The following is a 20,274-nucleotide window of genomic DNA, read 5'->3' on the forward strand; positions in this document are numbered from 1 at the left end:
TTGGCGAAGCTAGTTTCAATCTCCGTAGTACTGTAAAAGCTAGTTTGGATAATAAGAACTGAACGTAGAATAAATTAATTACAGTGAGAGGGAGGGAAAAAAAGAAAGAAAAGAAACCAATACTGCTTTGCTTTTTGTTATTTCAGATTGGTTGAAAGGGACTGTAAATAAGCAACTAGAGTTTCCAAAGAATAAAACAATACTTTTTGTGGGGTTGAGATCGACTATATCCCAACTTAGATCACAAAACCCTAATAATTAGATATTGATAGTAACACTTCCTTGATCCATGGTAAGCCAGGTACAATATTGATGGCCAAGAAGCCTTAAGCTTCAATGGGGACCATAAACTTGAAGCCTGCCCTTCTCACAACATAATGAGCAGGAGCAGCATATTTGCAGGGCAAGGCTCTTGATTGCACTCAAGGTATAAATGTCACCTTCCAGAGCTTTAATTAGTGATGGAAGAGATAAGCAAAGGACACTGGTGTTTGATTGCCATCTCTTATGCTAAATCTTTTTAGCAATCTTCTAAATATTTCTCGCATATATAAATCATTGAACTCGAGACTAGTTGTTCTAGGGCAATAGACCTAGCCTCCCTCCAGTAAGGAAAAACTAAGGCAACGTCTCTCTCTCTCTCTCTCTCTCTCTCTCTCTCTCTCGATCTAACCAAATGATCACACGACCACGTCTGCCTTACCCTCCCCCCATTCACCCCTCCCCCTTTTAAAGTCACGAGACCACACTGTCCCTTGTTGTTCTTTCAATTAGAGAGAGAGAGAAGGAGATGAGTTCAGGGGTTTGGCAGAGAAACTGAGAGCTTTCAAAGCTCCTTTTCCCCCCCTTCACTCGACTAGCCTCTTTATTGCAGTCTCAAACTGAAGTCATAATTTTATAAAGCTTTAGTTATTTTCCCATCTGAAAGAGTGTTTACCTCATTTTTTTTCTGTCTGTCTCTGTCGGTACCATGTAGGTCATCCCTGCGAACCCCTTCCACTCACACCTCTTAATTTCTCTTATCTTCTCCTTTACCATCTCAGTCTTCTCTTACTCTTCAACACTCCTTTTAACTCTTTCTTTTGTGTCTTTTTGCTTTCTAATTTGTTTTTCCAGGAGACACGAGAATAACCCATTAGACCTCAACAACTTGCCTGAGGATTACTCTAGAGATGGTAAACAAGTCCTTGATGAAGGCTCCCCCTCTGGTATGCACATCTATCTATCTATATATATAACAGAAATACGAGTTTAATACATGATCTCTCCCGCCTTCCCAGTCCTTCTCCTTTTCATTTTAGATAAAAGACCAAACAAGATAAAAAAAAATTAAGAAAAAGGAAGACCACCATGATTTTGCGGAAATAAAATTAATGAATGAGGGCCGGCAAAATTCATTCTTTCCTCACTTTACCCATTTTTTTTAAAAAAAAATTACATACTATTTGGCATCATGAAGTCTCAATTGCTACAATAAAGAAGAGGAGATGGAATGTCAAGAGCTAAAAAAAGAGGGTTTTAGAGAAGAGAGATCGATAACTAGGGTTCGGCTTTTGGTGCAAAGAATGGACTCATCTAAGTTGCTCTAATTGGCTGCTTTTTTTTTTTGCAGGCTACAGGAAAAAGAAAAGCGGCGCTAAGAATGGGAAAGAAGAGTGTGGTAAGGTCTACGAGTGTAGGTTTTGTTCCCTCAAGTTCTGCAAATCTCAAGCTCTTGGAGGGCACATGAACCGACACAGACAAGGCAAAGTCATGTCCTCCCTTTCTTCACCTTCTATCAACATGTGTTAATCAAATACGTCAAAACATAGTACCTTTCATCTTATATTTTTTAATGGGAGAGTATGATTTGCCATGGAAATGAATAGTATAGCGTGGTCGCGTCAATCTTGAGGAAAACTAATTTGATGTGTTGTTGAAACTCTTGTGTGTTTTTGGTTATTTGATACCTTGATTGATTTGATTTGTGTCGCTGGTCGGTCAGAGAGGGAGACAGAAACATTGAACCGGGCTCGCCAACTGGTGTTCAATAGTGATACTTTAGCAGCCCCTGGGGGTCATCCAGGGTACGTAACTATGGACACCCATCATCTTTATCCACCATTGCTCTCTTGCTCTTGTCTTATCTCCTCCATCACTCCATAGTTTCTTTATGGGGTTTCTATTACTCCATCCTTACTTCTTTTCTTCACATCTTACAAATGGAGAAGGAAACATGACAATCCTTAAAAGCAAAAGATCAAATGATCCACAGATACTGTTTTGAACTAGAAAGGTTTCTAATTTCATAATGTTCTACTTTTAGAAGTTCCTACGAGCTTCATTGTTTTATCTCATGTGATCAGCGATTCAAAGATCCTCCACCGGTTTTGTTCCGCGAAAAAAAATGTATTCCCGTTTTGATTTCATAGCAACAGAAAAGAACACCTATATATATTTGATTTCACACCTTGCTGTTTTGCACCAAAGGTCATGGACATTATTTGATTCCAATCATAATATTTCTGTTTAATCTCAATAGTTACAAAGTTCATGATTATTATATACTTTATTGCGTTCTTCTTCTTCTTCTTCTTGTATTAGAACCACTACAAGCTATTTGAAACTCTAAGAGTTGACTAGAAATGAAATTATTTTAACATCATATTTACTTAATTCCAATGTTTGAAACATAAATGGCTTTTACAGTCAATTACAATTAGATATTTTTATAGATTTTTTATTCAATAAAAAGGGTATGATTTGCTTTAGAATTGACCCATTAAAAACTAGTCTCACCAACGCCCTTCTTTCTTTCCTCTCTCTCACGCATATGCTTAGAATGTGATTTCTTAGAAACGAGGACAAGTTGGACGAATGATGTATTTTCACTTTCTCAAGTTAAATGAATTCCACAATTTCATAACTCATTTCAAACAGAAAATCTCAGTTAGCAGATTGAATCGGTTCGATCTAGTTAAATTAGTTGAAATCAATTTCATCATAGAATTGGTTCCAAATAAGTTGCTAAGAAACCAGATTCTTCTACTTAATATTCTTTGCAGCTGCCATCCGATGGGAACAGGGAGCTACATTCCAGCAGGCAACATTGGAGATCCATTTAGATCTGTGTACCCACCAAGACTGTTCCCTGGCTCTTCATCAACTCTCTTACCAGCACCACCAAATCAACATCCTCATCATTCATATCTATACACGCCTCCTTCACGCCTCCCGGCTTATAAATCGCAATATCCTCAACAGCCCATCAACGATTACTACATTGGACATGTACTCAACAACACTTCACAAACATACCCTTCCCACCAGAATGTGAACTACAACATGGGTGGCTCAGAATCCAATTACACTTGCATTGGTGCACCGGTAGGTCATGGTGGGTTCGGACCTGGTTCAAGCCGTAGCACGGAAGGAAGTGGTAGAGATGGATCACTGAGCAATCAGGAGGAAGGTTTGAATTGGGGAAGGAACCATGCAGCAGGAGGACAGCAGCAGTGTTTGGATCATCCTTCATCGATCAATCGGTTTCAAGAATATGGGTTTTAAAGATTGTTTTTGTTTTTCTTTCTTTTCTTCTGTTCTACTTTTGTGGGATTAATGGTAGTATTGAATGAAGCATATTGATCTGCCTTGACACGGTACCCATAGAGAGAGATAAAGAGAGGGACTTAACAAACTGACGAATATTGGGGTCATGCAAATTAAGGAGGAGAGAAGTTTTTGCTTTTTATGTACAGGGATTGGTGCAGCTTTCTGAGCTCATGGACACTCTCAGCTAGTTTGGCTTGGAGCTGTGGGGTTTGGACGGGGGCATATGTTGGTGGTGGTACTGTAATTGTACAAACCAACTGAGAAAGAAAGGGGACTGTAGGCTATATAGCTTGTGCGGTGGGACAAGGAGTCCGATTTGAACTGAAAGTTCCTAACCCCCTTTTGCATTTGGACTTGATTTTGCATGGCTGCTTTCCTTTATACTAGCATTTTTTTTCCCTTTCCTTTCCTTTTGCTGTTTCTTGTTTTATTTTGTGGCTCTCCACAATATCTTTGACCAAAAAGGAGTGAGAAGGTGAGGGTTTAATTTAACCCCTTCTCTCCCACACTCAACAGACACCACACAGACACAGATATATTCACACCACAAGAACCAAAATTGGTATCTTCTGGTTTCTTGAAACATTTATGGTTAAACCATGGCTTGCACAATACGGGCATTAATGACATGGAGAAAATACTTATGGGTCAAGAGTTTCATTCACCTGCTCTTGATTGCTGAAACAATAATTATAAAAACATCTGTCTACAAAAGTCTGTGGGTGCAGTAAATCTCTCTCTTCTTATTATTGCTGCGGTGTTTTTTTTATTAGTACATATTTCACTAACTGCAGTTTTAGTTCCTAAAACAATGAATCCTTCCTTCCTCTTTCTTTCAGTTTCCTCTATGGATCCTTGATAACTAAACAAAACAAGACAAATGTAACATCTAAAGTTGAGAATAAACCATTCACATTAAGGTAAGGTTCAAGTATTTTGGCCGGAGCTTAAATTTAACTCTTCAATTAAACCATTAGCAGTGGTCAGAAAGTCAGGATCTGACCAATAAATAAATAAAAGACGCAAGGTGGGTTCTTTTAACAGAGCTTAATTTCTTCTTGTATTTACTTCTGTGCACCGATAAAAATGCTTTAAAAGATTTAAATTTTAACTAATCCAGTTAAATTATAAAAAATTAGCATATATAGATTGTTTATATCTTATGGTTGAGCGGAACAAAAAATAATAACATCTAATTCAGAAGTGAATAATTGGAGGGGGACGTTGGTGGGTACGTATATCTATGCTTTGTTCTCGGCTAATGATCCAAATATCAGAAAAGTTTACTGGGGATAACTTATGGGTTTGGCCTTGGACAAATAATTGATATAACAATTTATTGGCTTTTAGAGTAGTTTTTCAAGTAATACAAACGGAGTTGAGGGTAATTTTTAGAGAGGATTGATTACAGTGGCCAGAGCATAATATACATCAAGCTTTGGCAACCTGGATTAGACAATTTTAATCTCAGATATTTATTGCTGATCATTCGTTTTTTTTTTTTCCCATTCAATTGATCTTTCGACTTGGTTCTTCCAATTTTGGACAATTCATGTGCTGTTAAAAACACTCTGGGAGTTAAAAAGCCATTGATTATTGTTACGTAGTTAACACATACTGAGACAAATTAATGCAGCTGCCTGAGCTGGGAGCCTCAGAAGAAGGTCACAGTTTCGGCCAAATGTTTCACTTGAATTGTACAATAAAATGAGGAGTTTCAGGTGCTTAAAAATGCAAAATTTCTGAGAGATTGATGAATGATTGAGTAGGATGGGTGCTTGATTTTACCCGTATCAGCAATCTAATTGGCAGAGACCATCAAATACTAGAAGCTATACAAGAGACAGGTTCTGATGAGAATAAACCCTAACCCTGCTAGCCCTTCTATACATGTACAGACTACCAAAGCAATTAATAGGTTCTGCTGGACTGCAACTGGCCACCACTCTAGGCTCTAGCACAAAGCGATATGAACATGTCAACTTGGGATGCTAACATCGTGGCCCCATGCTGCTACAGCTTAACCTAAAATCGTTAGCTAGCTGCTAGCTAGACCCAGCTGAAATATATATACAAAGCAATCACGGACGCTAATTTATTTTCCTGATTTGGGATAACTGTAAGTGTATACTGTACATAAATCAGGAAATAAAAAGAGAAGGGAACGAGGGCAGTTGAACCCTCTTTTCTTGTTTGTTTCTATTTCTATGTACATAATTGGCTCCTCCTCCTAATTTTGTTGGTGTGCTCGTAATTTGAACTTGTGTTAGTAGCGATACTTGTAGCTAGCCATGCCCCCTCAAAGGCAGCTGCTTTGCTTTCATTACCTCTATATATTCCGATGATGAAAGCAACAGCCATTTATCGTTTTCCCTTATTTTAGCTAGCTGTTTAGACTTACAAGGCATAAATCTTGCAGATTAAAGACACAGATCCTTGAGGTCACTTGTCTTTTAACGATCTACTGTTGTTTTCTTATATTTTTACGATATTGGGATTTGGATGCTAATTACGTTAAATCATGTCTTTTACGTTTTAAAAAAATTAATATAAATTCAATAGGTATTCTAATTAAGTGATTGGGGTGTGCTTTTTTGAATTCGTTAGCTAGCGGGTATATTAAAAGGCACATATTTTGTTGAGTTAATAAGAAATAAATAAAAAATAAACACATGACTCCTTAGCGTATCATCAAATATGTACGAGCATGAACATGTACTATCAACAAATGTTACTTACTTTAGCCAAAGAAAAATAAAAACAAAATGTCACCTAATATATATATATATATATATATATATATATATATATATATATATATATTGGTTAGCATTTTTCGACATGTTTAGATAATTATTGAAGAGCACGCCCGCATTACTGATGATAAAAATATAATAAGTACTATTTATGGTTTATGGACACCGAAACTTAACAATATTAATACTTTATTTATGTTCCAAAAACATGATCTATTTTTTACCTTTCAAGGTCCAATAGAATACAATTTTGACGGTCTTTCTTAATTATTGATTTGTTAATTAAGAAGACATAAGGTTTACAAAATTTTATTTTATCCTTTAATAAATTATTTTACTAATTTACCAATTAATATTATATCTCAAGAAGAGAAGATATTTTGGAACGAGAGTAGACGAAATTCAAAAAATTAGGGTACACAAAGGGTACGTAAATGATAAGAAAAGGGTTAATGAGGGCTCTTAATGTGGGGAAAAAAGAGAGAGAGAGAGCCAGTCCTGCCATGTGCTAGAATAGTAGTAAGAGTACCTAACCAGAAAGAAGTGTCATCAACTAGTACATAATTAAAGGAACTCGATGAATTATTAGATTATTACCCTTAATTATTTCAGCAATTCCCAAAAAGATCGGCCAGACATTAATTACCAGTTATGGCATGGTATCAGCTGAATAAACGAACGTAATAATACTCACCCTCTTAATTTGTTTTCATATTTTAAATTTGTTTTAAATATTGATATTAAAAATAAATTTTGAAAATTATAAAATAACAGTTTGAAAAAAAAAAATACTACCACAGTACTAACGGGATCTAAGCTGTCATATGGCGCTGAGTTTTTAATCAAGAACCTCTCTTCTACATTTCAAATCATTAATTGAAACACTTCACAGCTGCGCGACAACAATGAGATCCATAGAAATACCAACTGTTTAGCTACTGTAAATCTCTTTCACACCCAGAGGATCTTTGTCAACCTACAGTCCCGTACCTTTCTCGAACATATCTCGGGATCAAAAACAACACGGAGAGAGATGTGGAGGCATTAATAGTGTTAATTTAAATGTGCTTCTCTGTGATAGATATATGTAGAGCCAGAACTACACTAAAAAAGTTGCATATAACTGTCAATATACTGAAACATGAGAGATTGCATGCAAAGACATGGCAATATAGGCAGCAAAAGCAGCCGGCTATAAGAGAGTAGACTCAGCGTATTTTCCATGCAATATCAAGTGTGGGAATGTTTAAAGCTGCTGCATGGCTTTATTTCTTCTCAATTTATAGCCTTATTTAATTTGTCTTGTTGCTGCAGAATCTGATAATTGCATCCCTTTAAGCAGCTTTACAGTAAGTTTTCTATCACTAACTCCGATCCTCAGTCGAGGCGTCTTAATTACTCATTACCTTTATACATTTTGCCACTCTCTATCTCTTCCCTTTTTTGTTTTGCACTGAAATGTTACAATACTTGCTAGTGTCCTATTCGTTACTCATTAATGCATGCCTCGAAAAAAGCCAAAACAGCGGCCATGGGTGCCTATTTTTGGCTACTAGCATAAGAAGTTGTGAAATATTACTATTTTGTTTTGTCCCGGATTTGAAACGTCTTTTTTAATTTATGTTGTTCTATCTAAATTTTAATTTTACTGTTCTCTTTTTTAAAAAAAAAACAATATCACCATTGGTTGGTTACTTATGAATGCTAGTGGCTAGCCTGGTAATTAAACTAACTGAACCAACTAATTAACATCTTTAATGTTCTTACTATATGAATTATACTTCAGGTATATTAATTTTGTTTTTTTTTGTTACGGGTTGTTCCATGGAAGATGAAATATCTCCCAAAGAAATCTGAATTAATGAATTAAAAAAATTCATTAATGAAAGTTTTATTTGAATAGCATGGTGATCGTTAGTCATGAAACTAAGCAAGTTCAGAGTGTGAAAATATTAAATTGAGTTAGTTTTTTTTTGTAACGAAAGAATTATAACCCGTAAGTCAAATTTTTGATTGAAAAATTACTCATGAATGATTAATGAGAATTGACTATCTTAAAAGAGATACATTGAAAGGTACTTGAAGAATCCAACATAACCAAATCCTAATATGTTAGCTTATACATCTATAGTTTGAAACTTGATGTATGTTCATGCTATGCACAAGACTGAATATTTCTCTTACAGTTGGTCTAGTGAGTCAATTCTAGTTCACATAATGAAACACCAGTTAATTCTAAACCTAATACTTAGTTATTTTAAAGGCACTTCCAATTTTACTTTGTATTTTTATAACGTTAAATCTATGTTGAATGTGTACACAAATGTATATAATTCTGTAAAAGACAAATGAGCTTGATAATGTCCTCGAATTAATTAGTCAGCAGGGGAAGAATTGTCCGGTGGGTTTCCTCCTTATTTTTTTAAAGGAATCCAAGCCCTGGATTCTCAGAAAAGGGGGTGGATTGGGATAAAAGCCAACCACTTTTAATGCTGTATAAAATTTAGGAGAAGCCCATAAACAAGAGACTGTTTTTGCGAATTTGAAGAGCTAAAAAAAAAAAAAAGAAGAAGCATCTCTTGAATGGACCAATGGAAATTAACATCTCCTGGGCTTGCTAAACGAACCTCAAGATGAAACCGACCCTTCACTTCAACAAAATGAAAGTGGGTTCTCAGTTCAGATCACGCCTTTGATCAAGTGACGATACCCTGTTCTTACAGGGATTCTATGGTCCGTCCGCACGGGTTTTTTCTTTCCTTATCGGTCTTGTTTACTTCTGTCGTTTCTTGATCTTGATATAGCTAGCTAAAGACACCTTTATCACTCTCTCAAATATATGTACGGCTATATATATATAGATTTGTTTTTATCAAGTTTGATGCATGAAAGGATTGTCTTTTGAGAAACAGACACTCCTTTGAGATGCATATGAATGAGATATATAATTATGATGTTGAGAAATGTTATTATTCCAGGTAATATAATTAAATATGTATTCTGGTGATTAAAGATGTTTGTTTTATTTTTTATTTTTTAAATTCGAATCTTGAAAGCAGAAATTTATTCTCATATGGAAGATATATCTTTAGAATAGTTTGAAAAAAGTTCAATCATAATTGATGTATAAATTGAACTAAAACTATACCTTACCGCCGGGAGAAAAAAAACAAGCAGGCTTGCTTCTTCTTTTTTTCCTTTTTTTTTTTTTTTTTTTGCGCTTGTGAAGGAGTTAGTTAATCATAACTGCGCATGTAGCTTAGGTTGTTTGTTCATAACAAGAATGTTTTGGTTTCTAATGCCCAGATGCCAGGCAAATTAATTTTGTGTGGTTATTCTCCCTGTCTGCATATCATTGTTTCTTTCTCATTGGTAATGGTTTGCAAATTGTTCTTGTAGTTCCGTAGGCTTTTTCTTCCCTTGTTGTTATGTTTCTAACCCCATAAAGTGGAAAGAGATAAAATTTCATCTGAATTTTTTTAAAAAATAAAAATAACAGGGATGATGAGATAACCCTAAAAATTTAGTTCACTTCGTAGCTAGTATTTTCCTTTTCCTTTTCCTTTTCTTTTTTCATTTTTAGAAGAAGATGCTAGAAAATCAAAGATGTGGTGTGATTGTTCGTAAATGTATGAGAGGTGTTCCATGTACAACACAATAATAGTAAAATATAGTACCGAATATATACCAAAATGTCCAAGCGTTCATGCATGAACTGAAACTCGACGTTCAGATGACAATTTCCCAAGTATATGGATTATTCAGATCTTTTTGGCAAGTTTGAAGGTTAATTGAATTTCTTTCCCTTGATAATATTTTAGGGAAAGAAGTTTTGGGAGCAAATAAAAAACACAAATAATTCATTTCCATCCCAAGTTTTTAATCCTGCCCTTTATTGAAAGGATGAGCTAAATATACTTGTTAGATTTTAATATTGCTAATTGGCAATGGGCTTGTAATCATTATCAACCACAAGAAACAGGTCCGTCTCTGGTACAAGTCCGGCCTTGCAAAGAAAACCTTCCTTTCCTTTTCCCTCCAAGCCATCTTATGGACCACAGCAGAATCATGTTTTGAGTAATTTTGAGCTTTATTTTTATCCCGAGATTTTTTTTAAGAATAATATATATATATATATGTTTTCATCAGCTTTGCAGTTACAGTTACAGCTTTAAGTTTTTAAAAAAACAATAAATTATAACCTGTCCTTACTCCAAAGAATTTTTAACATAACCCATGCAAAACTTTTCAAATTTATAATCGAGACAAAACACAAAGCAATCAATCATGAATAATACTATTATTCATATCACCAATTTGATAGAGAATCATACATGAGGTGTGGACTTGTTTTCGGTCCTTAACATGTACTTGTCTGGTCTAATGAATGCAGTTACAAACATTGTCACAGGAAGAGTTGCTATTCGAAAACAATAAATTTTAGACAAGAACAAGTAAACATTATGTGCAGAAAACAAATGAATTGAAATCTTAAAAGAAATTGATACAATCGCGGGGTTTCTTAGTATTTCAGCAAAGATCATAATGGTATAAAAATATTACCAATATGAAACTCTCGGTAGTTTCCAGTTTTTGTAAGATTGTTTTTTTACATAGTGAAATAATGTACATTTTCTTTTGGTTTCTTTTTTGGCATGCTTGATTATGTGATCTTGAGATATAATTTTATAATCAAAGGTCGATTATGAAATAACTATGACTTGCCTTCGCCTAACCTAAATAAGCCAAATTTAACATTTACAAGCTCGCCAGCTGCACGCTCTGCTTATGCAATGGCAGCTCGAGCTCTCCCCAAAAGCATCAGATGCTTGTGGTGTTGTCTACCTATTACCATCAGTCAATGGTCCGGCATTATGATTCCTGATTGATGGTTCAATTTTGTTAGAAGTGACCTGGGGCATATTGCTCACAGTGCCAGAAGCTTGAAGATGATGAGATCCTTGTTTGCTATCCTTATTATGGTATGATGGACCCCATTGGAAAGTGGAGATAGAGGAAAGCTCTGTTTGGTAGGAGCTTGAGGAAGTGTGGCTTCAGCCACAATCTGCTTTGAACCACCCTGGAGATAACATAGAGGGTCAGATATTATATCCGAGTCATGCAACAGACAACCAAAAATGCTTTCTTAAAAAAGGAAAAAAGAAAAGACAACAATAAAAGCCAAGACAGGTCAAGAAGTAGGCAGTTAGGCCTAACCTAAACTTTAAAATGTTCCAAAATTAGATTGTACTAAGTTTGTTTATTTCATGAACAATTTTAAACAAGCCGCATATTCAGCCAAGATCAAGTTTTTTGCATGTTTAGACATTAACAAGCCTATGAAGCCATGTTTCAATTGAAGAACTCTACATCTGAGCTAATCAGACATTATTTCTGGCAAAAAAAGTTGTGGATGCACACCCCAATAGTCTTAATAGTCTTCCTCCAAAGATGAGAAAGCACATCTTTCTAGTTGGGTGCGGTGCTCATATACCCTGTACAAGGCTTACAAAAACAGATATTCTGAATCCACTTTGTCGCTTTCATATAATTGATGATGCGGATTCAGAATCATCAGTCAAATCATGTTATCTAACATAGTACAGAATTGTCTACATAGCTTAAGAATAGAATGCATGATATCATCTCTAATTTTAATAAGCATCATGAAGACAATGACGTCATCCTAGGAAAACAAGGCTAAACGTAAATGATTCAAATCCGATCCCAATTGGCAAAGATTAAAAGTTTGTAGCGTTGAGTTGGTAAAATATACTACCTTAGATCCACATTACTGCTATATTTGACAACCCAACCCAGTACCAGCACATGGGATTGGCACAGGAAACATGCAGGAAAAACAGCATCAGAAATGGAGGGTAGCATGTGAATGGCTGGTGCACTAACTAATCAGCCAAATAACAGGCAATTAACCCAAACAGCCATGAAATATCTCCATATACTTGACATCTGGATCAAATTGAATTTACTCCGTCATAGCAAGGCTAAGGTGATGATCACCATATTTATCCTGTAGCTTAAACAAAATTCCCAACAGGCTCGCATAACAAATTATATGACGTGTGCATAAACACCCCAAGGACCAACAATCAAATAATTATAGGAAGGTGCGTTCAGCATCAAGATCCTAAAAACGCTGCTCTGGATCTAGATCTTGATCATTGTACTCGACAATCAGAACAGAGAGAAAGACTCATCCTTTCGGCCATTTGTTTTTAGAAATTTTCAATTAAGGTTCTCCCATTTGGAACAAAATTTGATGTCCCAACTCATCTCAAATCAAGGAAAAAAAACTCCTTGCAGTAAATAAACTTACCACTGACTTTCAAGAATGGGAACACGCGCAAGTGCAAACTAGAAGAACAGCTCCAATATCTCATATGCAGCCCATATATTCTTTTCCCTTGTTACATGTTCCACCTAACAAAATCAAACACCAAAACGCTGTTTCTTTAAAACATCATAATTACTAAGCACATGAAAGAAAAACAAAAGGCAACTCAATAGTAATTATCAAACTCATCCAGAAGGTGGGTGCCTACTCGAATTCGAGCCATTGCTTCTTGTCTAGCCTGAAGAAATTGCGCAATCTCCTTGCGCATATGTTTAAGCTGAAAATCTCTCTTATTTTGCAGCAATTTAATGCGCGAGATTGCCAAGTTCAAGCATGTTTTGCTACAGAGTAGTCATCAAATAAAAAATTTAAACCATCTAAAAAAATCCCGACAGAAATTGGAAAAAAAATTATCCAATTTCAAACTAATGCAAATAAAGATAAAAACAAAAAAACAAAAATGAAAATGAAAATGAGAAGAGAAGATACCATTTAGAACCAAAAACGCCTCTGTTGAAGAGTTGGTTTAAGAGGGACATTGATCGATGCTTAAACAGAGACGGGTTTCTGGTTATGATTCAGTTCGAGGTTGGTTTTTTCGATCGTCGATCTTAATACTGCACAGTTAACTATATTGCGCAGGTCAATGTCCACGGCAGTTTTTCTCAATTGAGAATAAAGAAACAAGAAAGATTGAAAATACTTCGTCTTCTTTCTTTGCGACAAATTTTGATTTCAAGAAGTAATCTGATCCGTCCATTCTCTTAAAAAGTAAAACTGCTTCCCTATTTGTTTCCATATGTATAAATCACCAAATCCACGTGGAAAATAAAAATAACCTTGTAATTTTTTTTTATTAATAAATATCAAATATATTATTTTATCTTGATACATGCCAAAAATGAAAAGACTTCTACCCTGTATAAAATAATATTTATTCTCTTGTGTCACAGTGCAAAATACATGCCAATAAATTTAACTCTGTTATATTCTTAAAAAATAAATTAATTTATATATCACACACCACCTTAAATAATATAAAATAATCTTTTTAAATCATGACTTACACTTTATTTTGACAATTAGAACTCTAAGAAAAATGTTTAAAATTATATTCACAAAAATCAATAATTAAAATAATAAAATTAGTAACCTCTAATGTCGTGCGCTACTGAAATAAAAGGAGAACATAAAAAAAACCAAATGAGATAACAAAAACTTATTTTACAGCACGCGCTATCTAAAATGCACGGCGTCTTCCACGTGCTAATACGTACATGTTTTTATATTTAAAAATCATAGATTAAATAGTAAATTGTATTATAACTCTCAACCAAATCAATTATTACAAAAAAAAAGTGAGAAAAAGACAATAATATACATGTTTCAATAGCTTAAATTTTTTGTCTTTAAGGTTATATACATGATCTCATTTGTATTCTAAAAAGAAAAAAGATAACAATACCCTTATCTTATAGCGTTAGTTGTTTTATCCTAATAATATTTTAGGTTTTTTTATTTATAAATATATTACATAGATAGAATACCTCTAAACAAATCTATAAGAACTAATGCATTATATATAAAAAAAATACTTCTAAATGAAAGACAAACAACTTTTATTAAGAAAGATAAAAAAAGTCACTACATTATATTATTGAATAGGAAAGTATAAGGGAGAATATAGTGTTTTCTCTTACCTTCTATTTTAATTGTTTGGTAATTTTCATAAAATTATAAATTTAGCAACCTGAAAGGAATTGATGCTTGTCGATGTCCGTATCGCAACAGCTCTTGTCTCAACGCTCAAAATATTCAAAACACCTCTTTTTTTATTATTATTATTGTCATTTCAAGTGCCTTTTTAGTTTTTACGGGATCGCTCGAGCTCAAATATTTTATAGGCATGTGCTGTGTTGTCATTCTGAGAACATCGTTCATTTACGAAATGTCCGCACTGCTCTGTAGAGCAATACTTCAGGAAACAGCTTTTAAAAATATTTTTTATTTATAAATATATTGAAATAATATTTTATTATTATTTTTAAAATTTATTTTTAAATATATAGAAACAGTTTTAAAATATTATTTTGAAACAAAAAAATTATATATTTTTCAAAATACTTTTAAAACATAAAAACAAAAGACTTCTTATACTGATTTTATATATAATAACAATGGCATGCTTTCGGAGCGGCAGCCATCACTAACCCTGCAAGGATCGGAAGAGAGATTCTTCCATTTCGCAACGCATCGATTAAAAATGGCTCATAACCTCAGAAAGTTGTTCTGCATATGCTATTCCAATGAAGCCAATACGATTACGATAATCCAAGTTTTGAGTACAGCCATTTTTATTTGAACATCTTTTGTGTGTTATGCTATAGCTATCCACGAACATCATTTGAAGTACCAACCTAGCAATCTGTCATTATACTTCATAATTCTCAATGAACAAACACCATTGACTGAACTGAAATTTGTCTTGGTTTCCGGCTCCTCCTAAAAATTAGCATTGTTAACTAAATTTGAAAAATTGGTTGGGAACGGGTGGTGACTATCCCAATAGCCAGAGGCAGGGCGAGGAAATCGCATAGAGAACTGTAGCATGGAAATAATATTTTACGTAGCCGAGCATCTGGAATCAAGCCACGCAATAATATCATCAAAGACTGCAAAGATTTTGGTATCAGGCTCCCCTTCAAGAATGCTGTGATAGGCCCCTTCATAGAGCTTTAGCGTTTTGTCCTTGCTAGAGGCCTTCTGATAGAGAAACTGGCTAACTAAAGGATCTGTCACCTTATCAGCAGCTCCATGAAGAATCAACAATGGGGATGAAACCTGCAACATGAGTGAATCGATCAACTTATCTTGATATTTATGTGTTTGTGTGTATAACATCAAAAGCACACACTGCGTTGTTGAGGCAACAAAGATAGATGAAGGAATCATGAAAATACAATAAGACAAAACCCAACCTTTTCCACTTGTTTCTCAATATCCTTGGTAGCATTTAGGAGCTCCACAGCAGTTTTCAATCGCATTTGGTCATTGTAACAGATAACATTATAGTCGGCCTGAAGTAGAAATAAAGAACAAAGATTTTTTTTGTGAAAGCATCTAGGGAATACTGAACGTTTGAAATTTAAAACACACAATTACATCTACCAGAAAATTCCAGGAAGAAATTTGTGACTTCTTTGAGTGAACATTCACTCACTTACTGATTTTCAGATTTTTTTTATGGACTACACATGAGTTCTTAAATGTTATAAAAGAGAAAACAAGTTGATATGGGAATGTTGCAGAAGTTAGGAGAAAGCAGTAAGCCCTGATTTTACAGATTAGTGACGGCTAAGTTTCTTTATGAGGTTATGATTTGATCTATATGCTAGCAGATTTTGAATTATAAGTATAAATGCACAATAGGGTTTTCTTTATTCATATTAGCAGATTCTGAATTATTGGGTTTACTGGCTATAATCAAGTAGATGTTCATTTTGCATTCAAATATGAGAAATGCTATAGTGATGTTCAGAAGGCAATTCATCTTGGTAGAAATGAAGATGCATGGGTTCTTCACTTAATTGTAATCATTGGAAAACCAATCAAATAACCTATTGAAAAGCTTGAGGAGCATATTATTCATCAATGCTGTAAGGTTGTCAGACAAAACCAACATAAAACCAATTAATTTTCGAAATAAAGCAACAAAGTTACTGGGCACTTGAGGCCCAATAATGAGCTTGGTTTTCAATTGTCACGTTTAAAACACCAAACAGCATGACAGTGAGGCTCGTTGTGGCAGCAAGTGAGAGGATTGGTTCAATATGATACAAGTCTTCTGAACAGAGAGTAAATAGAATACGCACCATTTTTCTTTTCTTCAGGTCTCTGAAGCAAAGTGCTGCTAGATCTTTCTGTGGCAAGAGCTTTGCTTTTGGCATAACTTTAGAAAGAAGAATTAATGCCTTAAGAACTGGTGCTGGGGGCTGAACATCCTCTGCAATCTTGGCAAGAACTTGAGGTTAGAAAATCTTAAAGTAATCATGAGTAGCTTTCTGCAGATAAAATAGTTATGCTTGCAACTTAAAAACCCAGAGAAGTCAGACCCAGAAAGAGCAAACAAATATTAATCCACGTGTCTGTTTATGAAGCGCGATGATGATCCTACACACCTAAGTGATGATAAGATAATAGTGATCAATTTGCAATAGCAATATCATGTGTCCCCATTTGCAAAATTAAAGAAGCAAACAGATGGTTAAACTCAGGTGCAAATTGTAGCCACCACTCTTATCACTGGTCAAAAGAATCACAGACAACTGTTTGAGATCCTGCATCTGCCGTCTTTTATGTCAACTTTCCAGTATCAGATGCCATTGATCTATATTGTCAGGCCAAAGTTGATTAAGCAAACCATGTCTTTCAGAAAGTTCAATTCCTTCCTGAGCACTATTTTAATCATTATGATAAGGGCTGTTTGTTAAAGAAATTGTTGAAACCTCCAAAGCAAAACTTTTTGCCAAAGATTATATACCAAGGCTTTGCTTGTCTCTGATAATGATGAAATCAGGCAAGGTAAGAGCGGTGACAGTAGATCACTTCGCAAAATTCAAAAATCAGTATGCAGAGCTAAAGGACCACATATGAGCTTATTCAGTGGACTTGGTAACATGTCTGAGTGATGATAAACTGTTCTACAGTCTGACTAGAACTTCTGCTGCTGAGGCACGCTATTAACCTCCATGGCAGCTGAAAACTGTTTGTCAAACATGAAATTCCTAACAGAAACCCACGAATATATGAACATGGCGCGTGAATTTATGACGATCTATTAGTATGCTACACTCCAGGATATGAGCTGGCTAGGCATTTATAAATATGCTTTTCCAAATTTGACAGCATACTGATGCACTTCTTCAATCGGGTACCAAATGTAGGAGATTTGCTTTTTGCAAAGTGCAATTAACTATTTGTTCTCTCATGAAATAAGGGAAGGGAAGCTTGTAAATAATCCACATACTTAAACAGGCGCAGAAATGCAAATGGACTACCAATGAGCTCATTAAAAAGAAAGGACTCACTAAAACTATCTCTGTAGTAGGAGAAAGGATGGGCTTACTCTACACATAGGGGCTACAAGGATTATGCCATCCCATGCACGTGGTTCTTTTAGATGAACTTTGAGAGCAACAGCTCCTCCCATGGACTGCCCCAGTAAGAAGCAGGGCAGCCCTCTTAACTCAGGACGTCCTGCCAATCATGATATAAAACGAATCAGAAATTAGAACTTCCCAGTATTTATGTGTATCAAATACTAAAACAAGAAATAATCACAATAACTTTATAGCCATTGCATGACAAGATGCTTATCGAACCTTTTATTTTTGTGTACTGTTCAATAACATTGTCAGCTAATTCATCAAAGCTTGGTATGTAACCATGCAATCCTTCAGATAGGCCAAAACCAGGATGGTCCAAAGCATAAACACCATATCCAGATGCAACAATTCGTTTTGCAATACCTGAGATTTCAAACTCTCCACATATCAAACACGGAATGTTACCGGTGAATCTATGTGAGCAAATAAAAGATAGAATGGCAAACCTTCAAAGAAGAAGGTACAGGTATCACCATAACCATGGCAAAAAAACACAGCGCCTTTCATTCGAACTCCAGGTTCCGGAATCCATCTTTTGCAAAAAATTTCCAAACCTCTAGAATTCCTTTCATACCACTAAAGAATCCAATAATACAATCACCGAGATTTAATTAACAACCAATTAGCATCTAAAAACAATTCACCTTGGGTTTGATAATTTGACTAAATGAATTCATTTCAACCAATCCAGTCGAAAATAACTCCAAAAATGTCTTCTTCTTCTTTTTCCTTCTCTTTATTCCCCTTTCATCAGGACAATATGGAAATTAAATTCAACCCGGCTCATAATGTTTGGTGTTTCCAAATAAGAAAATTGAATTACAGGTCAATATTCACGTAAAGAAAAGGTACCTTTTCATGATCGAAAAGAAAAAACTAAATGTGTAAACAAATTTCAAATTGAAAAGGGAGATGCTCGCTAATAGAGTAAGAAGTGCTAGCAACAAATATTAGTGGAGAGCAGCAGAGCGTACCTCGTATGTCTTCCCAGGAGGTGTCATCTATCCACCAATCAAAACCCAAAACAAGCAACATCGGTCACTATCCATGTAAATTCAAGAGATCAAAACAGGTACTACGATCGTGATCAGATCAACAAAACAAACAAACCTTGAAAAGTGGGTGATCAAGCTCCTGTTGCACTTGAACGAAAGCTGATCGAACCCTTCTGCGAGCTGGTGCATGGTCTAAATTTTGCGAAGCAATCAAGTTCAGCTCTTCACTCACACCATCTATTGGCTTATTCAGCTTAGCGGTCACGACAGTTGACTGGTGGGTCCTTGATGACATTGGAAATGGTTTAGCATTTGGATTAATATCAGGCCGGTGAAAAGTAGGTAGGAACCTTTTTAGCGGATGGATGATCGGAGATTCAAGTTTCCGGCGAGAGAGAGGGGGGTTAGGTGGGCGGAATCTGAGAGTGAAAGAGAGATCCATTGACAGAAGAAACGAACTACGAAAAGTGAAAGAAATCTTCCACTTAAAAAATAGTTTGTTCTGGACTGCTGCTTTTTGTTTCTTTTTCTTTTTCTTTTAATGGGCGTGCGTTGCTACAATTTTCGCAGCTTTGCACGTGGTCTTTTTTATTTTGTTCTTCCATGTGGTCGGTTTTGACGGACAACGATAGTAATTTTGTGGTGTAATCCACATAAAATCTTTGAAAATTGATCCTTTTGTCTTAGCTAGGTGGATCATTCGATTCGATTATACGAGGTCGGATAATTCTTTTTAGCAAAAAAAAAATATATATATATATATATATATATACACACACAAGTTTTCAAATGTGTTTTTTTTTTAATTTAATTATAAATAAAAAAACTTATGCATGTATCTAATTAAATATATTTAAAATTATTTGTATCAATAAATACAAAACAATAAAGTATTAACGTGTTTATTTAACTTGCTTCATTGCAAGTCTTGTAAGATTTTTTTAACGTAAAAAAATTAATGTGTGAATGTTATTAACGTATTTTTTGGTATCGAGTAAAAATATAACTTTAAATTAAAAGATTGATACTTACATATAATAAAATATAGTAAATATCATATATATTAATAAAAACATGTAGAATTTCAAGTTAATTTTTAGCATAGCAAAAGAATTGAACAATATTGCAATTGTTATAATAAAATATCATTTTCTTGGTTTTTGTATACTAATTTTTCAAGAAAAAAAGTGTAAGGAAAAAAATTACAAAAACATAAAGATAAAAACCAAAAAATGATATAAATAGGTTAAATGTAGAGTGATACATATTCAAAGTGTAAAAAAAAATAGAAAAAAGTGTAAAGAAAAAAAAGAGCTAAAAAGGTATTAAATTTTTTTTTTTAAAAAAAGATGATAAATAAATCAAATGTAAAATGATAAAACTATCAAGTATAAAAAGAAAAAATATATAAG

General features: G+C 34.5%; 2 protein-coding genes and 1 long non-coding RNA gene across 5 annotated transcripts; 1 reads left to right on the forward strand and 2 right to left on the reverse strand.

Moving 5' to 3' along the window:
* Positions 1-598: 598 nt before the first annotated feature.
* On the forward strand, positions 599-3,972 carry LOC133695782 (zinc finger protein JAGGED). The gene is made up of 5 exons (XM_062117723.1): positions 599-972; positions 1,117-1,208; positions 1,613-1,744; positions 1,985-2,066; positions 3,045-3,972. Coding segments are annotated over exons 1-5 (810 nt in total). The 5' UTR covers positions 599-970; the 3' UTR covers positions 3,547-3,972.
* A 6,876-nt stretch (positions 3,973-10,848) lies between these two features.
* LOC133696932 (uncharacterized) lies at positions 10,849-13,446 on the reverse strand. 3 transcript variants are annotated; one of them, XR_009842767.1, is made up of 4 exons: positions 13,192-13,446; positions 12,911-13,043; positions 12,127-12,788; positions 10,849-11,427 (listed from the first exon to the last, which is right to left on the reverse strand). It is a non-coding gene; the product is annotated as an uncharacterized LOC133696932 (long non-coding RNA). The 3 variants fall into 3 exon arrangements; XR_009842766.1 differs by having other exon boundaries at positions 11,769-12,788; XR_009842765.1 differs by having other exon boundaries at positions 10,849-12,788; positions 13,192-13,442.
* A 1,527-nt stretch (positions 13,447-14,973) lies between these two features.
* LOC133697544 (caffeoylshikimate esterase) lies at positions 14,974-19,384 on the reverse strand. Its single transcript, XM_062120173.1, has 8 exons — positions 18,978-19,384; positions 18,842-18,868; positions 18,314-18,443; positions 18,084-18,230; positions 17,828-17,958; positions 16,575-16,712; positions 15,681-15,779; positions 14,974-15,543 (listed from the first exon to the last, which is right to left on the reverse strand). The coding sequence occupies exons 1-8, from the start codon at positions 19,302-19,304 to the stop codon at positions 15,325-15,327; spliced, it is 1,218 nt and encodes a 405-aa protein (XP_061976157.1). The 5' UTR covers positions 19,305-19,384; the 3' UTR covers positions 14,974-15,324.
* Between the last annotated feature and the right edge of the window lie 890 nt (positions 19,385-20,274).

This window comes from Populus nigra, chromosome 6 (genome assembly GCF_951802175.1).
Source record: "Populus nigra chromosome 6, ddPopNigr1.1, whole genome shotgun sequence".
Classification (NCBI taxonomy): Eukaryota; Viridiplantae; Streptophyta; class Magnoliopsida; order Malpighiales; family Salicaceae; genus Populus; species Populus nigra.

Coding starts and splice junctions, on each gene's coding strand:
- LOC133697544 (XM_062120173.1), bottom strand. CDS start 19,304: ATGGATCTCTCTTTCACTCTCAGATTCCGCCCACCTAACCCCCCTCTC. Junction 18,869..18,977: donor TTGATCACCCACTTTTCAAG/GTTTGTTTGTTT, acceptor ATTGGTGGATAG/ATGACACCTCCTGGGAAGAC. Junction 15,780..16,574: donor ACCTGAAGAAAAGAAAAATG/GTGCGTATTCTA, acceptor TTTCTACTTCAG/GCCGACTATAATGTTATCTG.
- LOC133695782 (XM_062117723.1), top strand. Junction 1,209..1,612: donor TGATGAAGGCTCCCCCTCTG/GTATGCACATCT, acceptor TTTTTTTTGCAG/GCTACAGGAAAAAGAAAAGC. Junction 1,745..1,984: donor CATGAACCGACACAGACAAG/GCAAAGTCATGT, acceptor CTGGTCGGTCAG/AGAGGGAGACAGAAACATTG.